Here is a 10,678-nt window from a genome sequence, read left to right on the forward strand (position 1 = left end):
TAGGTGCGGTGAATTTATTGGTTAGAGCAGTCAAGTGTCAAGCTGACCACCTAACCGTGTGTTAGGTTCCAGCAGCAGCAGGAATAAAGGAAATCACGTGTTAAAGGAGAATATGAAATTTTTATTGGTCCTGGGATTTAATTACATTTTAGGCTCCCAAAAGAAAGGTGAGGTTAATGAATTAATTAAAAGGTAGTCTAATGGCATTGCATGATAAATCATAGTTTGTCACTTCTGAGAAGACCATAGTCCTGTAGTTCTCTTGGTCTTTATGAATTCAAGGCTGTGAAATTAAGTCTGTGTACCTATCACAACGGGAAGGGAGAGTTCTGTGGATCACAGCATGAAGTCTGTTGCTGTTCATACTGTACAAGCAAAATATATCTATAGGATTATAAGCTATAATTTAGTTTTCTGATTTGTTTTTTTAGAATCAGCTTTCTTATCTAATTGTACAAAGATAGGTAGTTAACAATGAAATTATTTGTATAATTTCCTAAGTATTTACGTAGGTGTTGTATGAACGTTTATGGACCAACATGTGTTATGTCATTCCTACATTTCAGTGGTCAGGTAATGTTTGGTTAGGCCTCAGGTTTTGTCACTTAGTCACACGTTTGAGTTTTCCCTGCAGCTCACAGCTGTCTCCTTAGGGCATTAACAGTAGTGGTATGACTCTGAGAAAGTGCTTTATAAGTTCAGGAAACATGTAGACAGTGGGTGCAGTTTAAATTGCAGTCATAACAGTAAATTCTTCCTGGTTCAGATCAATAATGTCACCCTACTAAACTCACACGTGGTTGCATGTGCTGACACAGTATGCTCAGATGCTGCTAATGACCAGCTGAAGGCGCTGTTACCTGGAGATGTTTTCTCCTGCTCTCCTACTCAGCAGTGCTGCTTGTAGAGCAAGATCCTGTAGGATTTAAAAGAAGATGCTAAACCATGCATTGGCTTTGATAACTGATCTACAGAATGTGTGGCAATTATGCCCTTGCTACATGATTACACTTCATGGTTCAGAAGCACATAAAAGTGATATTATATTTTATTAGATTCCACTGGCTTTTGGAAGGAACCAACAAGTTGGTTCCCTGTAAATAAAAATCCTTGGCATTTTTCTGGGAACGACAGCCTGCTTGTCTCAATTATCAACGTGCTGAGATGCAGGGAAGCAAAGTACATATCAGTTAGAGAAGCTCTAACTTACTTGGAAACTATCAGCATTTGTTTACTGACTCTCAAACTCATTCTTCTCTCTGTGTCCCAGCCCTGTAATTCATAGCTGGTGCTGCTCCAGTGTTCACCGAGAGCATGCACCCTTTTTGAGGTAAGGAATGGATGCCAGGTTCTTTCATCTACTTCCTTTGCTCTCCTGGACACATCAAGTTGGGGAGGAGTCATCCTGCTTTGTCATCCTGTAACAGCTTCTTTGATGTATTTGTGTTTGAATCATCCAGTATTTCTTGTATGAAAAGAAAATACATGGTAGTGATTTTATGGCTAAAATACGTTCTATGTACTATTGTCAGAGTAAGGAACTGGATAATATGTTTGTAAAACACATCACAGATTAAATCCAGCGCCAATGTCCTATCCCCATGCATGCTCTGTTTAAGGGACAAGTCCAGACTGTTTTGCTCGTATCTGCCCTCCATTAAGATTTCCACCTGTCAGGGAATGTTTAAAACCTGGCAGCATCTCAATAGGGAATTTATCTTAAGACTGTTGAAGAGATGTTCTGGATGTATGTATTCCACTTAGCTCACGAAAACAGGATAGGAACAGTTTTACATTTGTGCACAGTGGTTGGCAGAATGGGGCTGCAGTTTTGCCCAGACAGTTTTGTCACTAGAATGTGCAAAATAAGAATTCTATAATTTGGCATCATGACTATCAAAATGTTTCCTTTTTAGTAAGACATCAGCATGCAGGTGGTATTTGACCACATACTGCTCAGAGAATCATGCCTTTCCTTTTTTTCCTTGTCCTAGAAACAGCACGTGTAATTCTTCAACCTATGATGAATCAGAAGAGTGGCAAGTTGCTCAAGATGCTGAGATATGCCTTTTGAAGTCGGGAGAAATCATGTAAGCAGAAAAGTTTCATTACTACTAGGCCGAAAGAATAAAGGTTGAGCTCAGGTATGAGCTCTGTGAGCACAAGTCTTGCAGACTCCTGGAAGAGCTGATCACTTGTGTCTCTCAGTAAAATTTGGTCTGAGGAGGAGCAGAGTATAGCTCAACTATGCAGAACAGCAGTAATGAGCCAGGTCCTCTCTTTTCAGTCCTGCAAAACTTTCGTGCCAATGGGGAATAAGAAAGAAAGGTTTGGGTCCACATCACATCAGAAAACCTTCCTTCCTATTCTTGTTGCAGGAGGTGCTGTGAACAGAAAGGGGGCTTAGAGAGGGGGCTGTGTAGTTCTAATAGTCTCCAGAAGAAACTGGAAAGGAAAGTCAGGGAGTGCAGTGCTAGTCAGACCTTTGTCATGGGGAGGGAATTCATTGCCTTTTGGGGCACGTATCTATTATTTATTTGTGGCCTCACAGAAGCTGTCCAGCCTGCTCTGGTTGATATATATATACCAAAGCATAAAATGTTCAGCTGAGCCTCTGCTCAACCTCCATGGACTGTGTGCACACAATTCTCTGCATGTATCCTGCTCTGAAATTAATAGTTACATGCAGTAGCAATACAGCATGTCACTGGCATAGCCAAGAAGGAAATCTTAACATATGAAAATGCCTGTGACTTGCAGAAATTCCCCTTTGTTCACTCTCCCCTTAAGCCTAGGTTTGCAATTTTGGCTTAGTTATGGGGAAAGTTTTAAACTTTTGACTGCAGGGAGATAAATTAGTCCATGTTTCAACCTTGTTGCTGTTCTTCGGAGAACCGGATAAATGAAGCTGTAACTAAAGTCACAGCTGGGCTGTAGCGCAAAACCAGGAATGATCATTAGTTTATTAAAATCAAAAACCACCTGAGACACTCCAGCTAAGAGGAAAAAGTAACAAGGTAAGCAAAACTTCATATAAAGCTTCCTCTCTGGCCAGAGTACAATAGTTATCATAATAAAACATCTGTGATCCCTAACCACTGTGTAGTCATGGTTGGAAACTGAACTCCTCTTTACTCTAGAACACCAAATCATCATGGTGACTGTGTGATATCTTCTATTTTTGATAACTGCTGACAAACAAATCACAATACTGTGATTTACTGTGATCTCATTGATTTGGAAACAATTTATTTGGCCTAAACAGTGATATGGTAGATTAGTTTTTGTTAGAGTAATGTAGGTGAGATCCACGGCTCTTAGAAAATACAAGTTTCCCCTGAAGAAAGCAAGCTGCATTATCCTGTTTAAGGGCCTCACAGTTTGCAATCTGAAATAGATATCAGAATGAAGTAGGCTAATGTAATGCTTCAGGACTCAGGATCATCTAGGTTCTAAGAACTTCCTTTTTAATTGGAAGTACTTTGAGTCAGCTTTTATGCAGCTTGCTTGGGTAAAACAGACCATTACACCTCTGTAGCATTAGGTGCTTCAGAGGATCTAGACAGAGCTGCTGTTCACATTCCATCTGTCCTCTCTGTGCTCCCAGTCCCTATTTTCTAAATGAGTGATATATAGAAATGTGGATAAATTAGGTGACTACTATATGTTTAAATTCGTGTTTAAAAAGAACGGTAGAGGGCAGCAGACTCTGTTTTTAGCGTGGTAACTTGACAAAGCTTTGTTCAAGCACTAGATTTTTGTAGTCAAAATGAAAGAAATAAGTGAATAACATCCACATTTGCCAGAGCAGTGAAATTGCTTGATATCAGTCATCTTTTCTGTAGTTCTTGCCTTCGTTCAAGGCTGAATTTTCTTGCATCTTGTCGACCTGTCCCAAAGTTGCTGTGGAGTCTGCCTCAAATAGATGGAAAATAGAAAGCAATGGTTATTGTTTCTGAGTAATTACTTTGGATCTCTTCAAGTAGTTGTATTTTTCTCCCTCACAGGATCAAATTACCCCTTACAGTGGAAGAGATCTTAAATTTTGGGGAAAGCAACAGAGAGCTGTTCATTAAATCCAGCACCTACAGTATCATTCCCATCACTGTTACTGAGATGGGACTAACAATTAGCTGGATCTTTTCATCAGACCCTAAAAGCATATCCTTCAGCGTTGTCTACCAAGAATCGGAAGACACACCACTGGATCAGTGCAAAGTAAGGCCTTTGTTTCCTTACTACCTTAGAGATTGTAGAATGCTACAGTCAGCTGCCTAGAGGAATCAGCAAGTATAGCCAGGTCTCCACAAGAGTGCCAGTTGCTATTGCATTAAGGACTTGTTTCTCCAATTAAGCTACAATTCTCCTGAAGGCAGAGCTACATCTTTAATTCTTTAATATTGCCTGCAAAAGTTGAGTTGAAAAGCACTGTAGCTTCTATTGGTCGCATCTGAAATTCACCCACTATCATTAAGCAAAAATAAAACTCCAAGCCTGCAAAATTCTTCTTTTTTCCCTCCTCAATATTACTTAATGTGCAGGCTGCTAAAAAGTGATGTTGCCAGGCTCTTAAGCAGAAGCTACAAGGAGACAAATAAATTGATAGGGTTACCTGCATTTCTAACAGTGAAACATATACTGAAGTGCCTTCATGGTGTGCAAAATCTCTTTGCCAGTGCCCAAGGTACCAGTTTTTGTATGCGCTGTCCATATTTCATGAGGATTATGGATTAAGTGAATCTATGTTACTCGGCTAACTGCAAAGTTTTAGTGAAGACAAGGCAGCTGTTGGTTTAACCCACCGTGGTAGGGGGAGCTCTAAGGCTGTGATTTCACTGGGAGAATAAACACATCTATATAGTATGCGTTAATTCACTCCAAGGTTACTGACTCTGTGTAAAATCTTTTCTTCTTAATCTGAAAGCCAAATGAAGAGTGCACATTGCTTTTGTCTTGATATATCTATTTGATATAACTTTGGTTTTTATAGGGTCATCCTTGATCTATGTCTGCTACTGTTCTGACAACTGTCTCCGCTAGGGTTTTACAGCAAGGTAGATGGTTACACACACTTTTGCTGTAAGCTTAGATAAACAATTAAGATCTGCTGAGAAAGCTTATTTTATAATACAGGGAGTTTAAAAGCATATATTGAAAGACGTATTTAGCTAAATCCTGCATTGGATGTATTTGTATAGATTTAACGTAGCACTGCTGATGTTAGTAAACTTGCTTAGATTAAGATTAAAAAGATCAGGATTTGATTCTATCTCTGAAGTAGAGATTTATAGACATAGCTTAATGCTGTAAAGAGGTTATCAAAGGAAAACAGATGTCTCGCTGTGAGATTTTAGTTGGGTGAATTTTTAATGCCAATCAGTGAAAAGAAATAGTTTTGCAGGCACATATGCACTTTGGGAATTTCAAGATGGCTCAAGTCTAATTATTTTTCTGAAGGCAAATACAATTTATAGGGCAAATAGCAAGTTTCATTTTGATTTGTATTGAATTCCAGGTTCTTATTCCTATGACCCGCTGCAACTCTCATAAGGAAACTATCAGAGGACAGGTGAAAGTCAGAAACTCTGGAATCTACACACTGATATTTGACAACACATTCTCTAGGTAGGTCTTAGCTGGATGTAAAAGGTGAAATAAGCTCGGTTTTACAGACTGTGGAACTGATCGATGAGTAAGTATGAGAAATTGGTCCTGGCTTGCTGAAAGATCTTCAGGCCAAGTTCTGGTTCTTGTTCCTGTTTGGTATTTTTCTCCCCCTATAGCAGAATTCCACTCTTCTGTCTCAACCTCTGGGAAGGTAAACAGAAGTAAAGAAGTCATTTGGGACTCTTTCCAAAAGAGTTTAGTCAGGATTGTCATCTTATTAACAACAGACCTGACAGCCCTTGCACAGGCAATACTTCTTCTTAACACCAGTCAGATTTTTGTCTCAGTATAAACTGAAAGACTCAATACACTTTTAAGGCTTCCTGTCTCGTTGACTTTCGCTAACGTGATCATCTTGCTCTCTTGTTTTCTGTGACAGGTTTATCTCAAAAAGAGTGTTTTATCACTTGGCTGTCGAGCGACCTGTCATCTATGATGGAAGTGATTTTCCATAGCCTTGCCTATACTGTGTTATTTTTAATTAAATTTTTAAGAAATGCTATTATTTATGTACATGTAAGCATTATGATTACCACTGTGTTTGAAGATTTTGAAACTATGCAATAGTTATAATGCACTTAGAGAATATGTATACACTAAAAACCGGAAGCCTTTTTAGGAACACTAATGGTTCTGTACTGTGTACAGATTGCTGAAAAGCCATGTTGTTTGATTTAACAGGTCAATAATAATCAAATTTTTTTTCAGTGGGGAGAAGAATAAGTGTAGGGGTGTCTAAATGCAAACTGAAATTCTCTACTGAAAATTGAATGACTTTTCTTCCAAAAACATCCTTCAAAAGGAAATTTAAAGAAAAATTTGTATTTTTGTTGACCTCTTCACTGAGGAGTAAACAACCATTTCTGTTCTGCTCTAACACTTTTACAGTCAGAACAACAACTATGCAATACTTCAGTCTTCACAGGCATATATTGTAATCCATCTAGAATTTTTTATCTTTTCCAAGTTTTATAAACAGCAAACACAGGGGTTTTTTTTACATTTTGAGCTAAGATTTGGTAAGTCTTAACTGGCTTTTACAAATGCTTTGGTACTGAATACCAGTTATAAAACAATACAACACAAAGTAGCAACTCCCTTCACGTTTGCTCACCATACTCTGTAAGTTGGTCCATTGAAATCAGCTTTTATGGTGAGTACCAGTGGCAGAATCAGGAGTATAATTTGTAGAATGAAGTACTGCTCACTGTGTGATATTAGGAAGAGGAGCATTCCCTTTTCCTGCTTTAGCACCTTAGTCATCAGCATTCACAGGAAAGCCTAGTTTCTGAGGAGGTTGGCAGTCTCTCTCTCTCTAGACCACGTGGAAGGTAGCAATAATGTTTGAATCAGTCTCAAAAAGTCCATCCAAAACCACATGCATATCCAGCCCTGATGAGCTCTCTGATGAGTATTCTGCCCCTTTCCTAACCCTTGCAGTTGTCCTAGCCAACTGCTAACTTCCCATCTCAGATTTGGGGACAGAGCTGGCTCTAAACACTGCCTTTTAAGGGAAGATTGGGTTCTCGTTTATACAAAATTTCCATGCAAACTGTCTGCTTTCTGTATAAAATTTCAACTTTTTGTCAAAATATCTGAAAGCAGATTTTTTCAGTTTAAAACTCCTGTCATCTGATGCAAAGGCGAAACGTTTGGTGGGAGAAAGGAGAAAAGCTCTTTCTCCCAACCAGCCCTCCTCATCATTTTAGGTGTGTCTGATTTCTCATGTTATTGTTCTCCCAAGGAAACCTCAGACAGACCTGGAAAACTCTAGTGCAGCAGTTGGTAGAAGACCAGCAGACCCTGCCAGGAACCCTGTAGACTCCTGGTGGCAATTGTAGCTGGTAAACAAGGGTCATGGTGGGAGACAGAAAATAAAACATGAGGGGAAGGAAGAAAAAAGGGCAAGCACAAATGGAAGCAATTTATTTAGGGGAGGGGAGAGGGGCACACTTGTAAATGTAAAAAACAAGGTCAAGGAATATGGAGGGATCAGCTTGACTAGGGAAGGAAGTCAGGAGAATCCAGCTGGTGTTTGTGTGTCACTGGTCTGATCCGTTACCCATAAGGGATCTCCTACACCAGAAGGCTGGCTGTTTAAAAGATGGAGATCACAAGACAAGTGTTTATGTAGTAGCAGCTGAGGTAGAGGGAAATTTCTGATCATAGGAAAGAAAAGAATACCACAGATAAAGCCAAAGGTTGCTAATCGTTCATTCCAGTTGTTAACAATGTATAAATACAGTGATCTTGAAAAAGTTTGTGAAAGAGTAACTACTTTTCATGGAGCCACATAGATTTCAGGTGTCTGACTCATCTGGCTCCTCGATAGCTTTCCCTTCCCTTCAGACGCCTCTTCCCAGTATTGGTGGTGGGCTCCCCAGCCTCTGCCAGGCAGAGGGGTCTGTGGGAGGTGCAGCCTGGGTTGCTCCCCTTCCTGAGGGAACAGGCTGCAATGCAGTTAAACCCTTACCCGGCTGTGTGCATGAAAACGAGATGGGCAAGAGACTGAAGTGGGCGATAAACTGGCAATAAAATGACACACGGATCAGTTCATGAATTATGGCATATTTCAGTGTTGAAGCTATGTTTTATATTTAAGTAGGCAAGAAGAGATTATTTATTGCTTAAAAATGGAGTACTGTGTACCATATGCTATTCAATTTTACCAGGCTGTTAGTGAAGTCTGCTGCAGATTTCCTTTAAGCTTTTAGGTGTGTTTTTTTAAAGCATTTTGCTGTTGTTTTAGTTAGAATACTAATCTTACTAGGATATCTTTCTTAAAATGCCAAATGTAAGGTAAAGGGACATTGTCAAATATCTTAGGACAAAATATGACGTCTCTGCTCAGAAGTATTTGAAATATCTCCATTCAAATTTATTTGACAGACTTCCCTCTGGATTTTCTCTCTGCATCCCAGTTCTTAACATTTTTTTCATCCCGTGGCAAATACTTTTAAGCCACTCTTTATGTAACTCTTGAAGTAATTGGCTCTGTGCAGTAAGCTAGATTTTTCCCTGCAAGTCTTCCATGTAGACAGTCCTGGCTAAAACATTTGTTTGGGAGGAGTGGAAAAAAACCCCACTGCATCGGGGTTTTTTTAGCATTTGAGTCTTTATGGTAGTTTTTCTTCAGGTTTTCCTTGCCCCTGAGAGTATTTTTGTGGCTTTTTTTCTCTCTGAAAGAGGATTAAGAGTGGAAGCCAGATCCTGTAGTTTAAAGATGAAAAGGTTTGCTTGTAACCAAGGGGAGTATTTAGAAAGGTGAAAATGTTTGAAAAGAGGAAATACTCAAAAAAATGGACAGGAGTACAACTGTTCAAATCAACTGTTCAAGAACAGGAATCGCATCATGTCACCAAGAAGAGGGAGTCTTTTCCGCCTCAGAGGCTGTGCAGAGAAGACAGTAAAGAACCTGTCATTAGTACCAACCTTTTGTTTAAATGTCCCAGGCAGTTTATTACTGGAGCCACAGAAACACAATAAAGGACTTAGCAGAAGTGTAGGCTTGTGTGAGACTATTTTATTCAAGCACCTTATACTCCTATTCACAAAGCACTTGTTCGGATGAGCTGTGCCAGGGATGCTCATAAATCTGTTTACCTACAGATTCTCAGCTCACTTTTTGAATTAGGCCTTTTATTAGCTTTATTTGCTTTACCAGCAATGCAGTTAAGAGAAAATAAGTATTTGAAATCGATCATGAAATTGATTTAAGGGGATGTCACGCTCATGGGACAAAGAGAGTATAACTTGTGGTCAGCATAAGCCCTTGGGTGTTTTCCCTGGGTGCTGGAACAATGGAGAGTAATATTTTTTGTTATGCAGAGGTTTATGCAAAGGAAAGAACATAATTGCTTTAAGAAAATGACAGTGTTCCTTTACTCAATGTTACTCAATGTTGCTTTATGAAAAATCACTGAGATATATTGCACAAGAGTGTACCACGTTACAAAATAGCAAAGCTACAGAAGCCTGACTTTGCTCCTTTTTTAAAATTGAGATTGCACTATAGTTTCAATTCTGCTCAGTCACTGAGATTGTAACTTGTTCAGAAGCATCTTTTGATCTTAACTGCCAAAGAATTGCAAACCCCGTTCACATCAAATTCACACTCCAGATGGGAGAAAAAGAGGTTTATGTATACCAGCGTCTGTACAGTTACAGAGATGTAGACGGTTGTGTACTGGAATGTTTCTTGATGCTTTTTTTCCTTTTTTAACCTCAGGAATTAAAAAAATAAAATTCTATATCATTGAGAGGTTGTGTACCTTTTGTGCTTCATATAGACAGCTTTGACTGGAAGATAAATCAGATGATTGCATGATCTCCTTATAAGCAGGAAAAAATATTAGAAAATAAGGAAAATAGGAAATAGTTTGTCATGCTTGTGGAGAAAGGTCGCATCTGTACAGTACAACAGAGCAAAAACAAAGCCACCCCGAGGACAGCAATTGCACTCACTGTCATCCACGTTCACGACACCGAGCAGCGTTGTCCTTCAGCTTAGGGCTCCTGTCTGGTTTTCTCCAGGTCCTGGCGGGGTCTATATGCCCGGGTTATGTTGGACGGCTGTGGGAGGGAAAGAAGCCCTGTGTGAGTTGGGGCTCTCTTCACCTGTCACCTCTGAGTTTGCATCTGTAGTCGCAGCCCCGGGGCACATGCTAGATGCGTAGGCTTGTCTCAGCTCCTGGGGCCATCCAAATGTGGTCAGGAGGACAATGGGAACCATCATGACCAGTCATTGCTTCTTTTATCCATTACTTCTGTTTCCTTCAAGGATTTTCCTGCTAGGGTAGAGGCTGCGGCGCTTTCTGTCCCCATGCTCCAGCAGGAGCACCAGGCCCAGCTCCACACTCAGAGGCTTCTCGCTAGGACAGAGTCTCCAGCTCTGCAGCCTAGCCCACAGTACGTGGGACCTGCAATGTACGTGTAAGTGACCGTACCTTGCTGTACAACAGCTCTGCGGGGGAGGCTGCAGCTGTCGAAAACCTTTGTGTACATCTCCAAT

General features: G+C 40.0%; 1 protein-coding gene across 2 annotated transcripts in view; it reads left to right on the plus strand.

The window, feature by feature from the left end:
- FYCO1 (FYVE and coiled-coil domain autophagy adaptor 1) overlaps positions 1 to 9,926 on the plus strand; it is a 54,460-nt gene extending 44,534 nt beyond the window's left edge. For both annotated transcript variants that reach the window (XM_082499130.1, XM_082499128.1), the window contains exons 15-18: positions 1,995 to 2,090; positions 4,008 to 4,218; positions 5,516 to 5,625; positions 6,047 to 9,926. In XM_082499130.1, the coding sequence (XP_082355256.1) occupies positions 1,995 to 2,090; positions 4,008 to 4,218; positions 5,516 to 5,625; positions 6,047 to 6,122 (493 nt within the window). In that variant the 3' untranslated portion in view covers positions 6,123 to 9,926. The remainder of the gene's footprint in view (positions 1 to 1,994; positions 2,091 to 4,007; positions 4,219 to 5,515; positions 5,626 to 6,046) is intronic.
- The last annotated feature ends 752 nt before the right edge of the window (positions 9,927 to 10,678 follow it).

Source organism: Vanellus vanellus (assembly GCF_965231255.1).
Source record: "Vanellus vanellus genome assembly, chromosome: 2".
NCBI lineage: Eukaryota > Metazoa > Chordata > Aves > Charadriiformes > Charadriidae > Vanellus > Vanellus vanellus.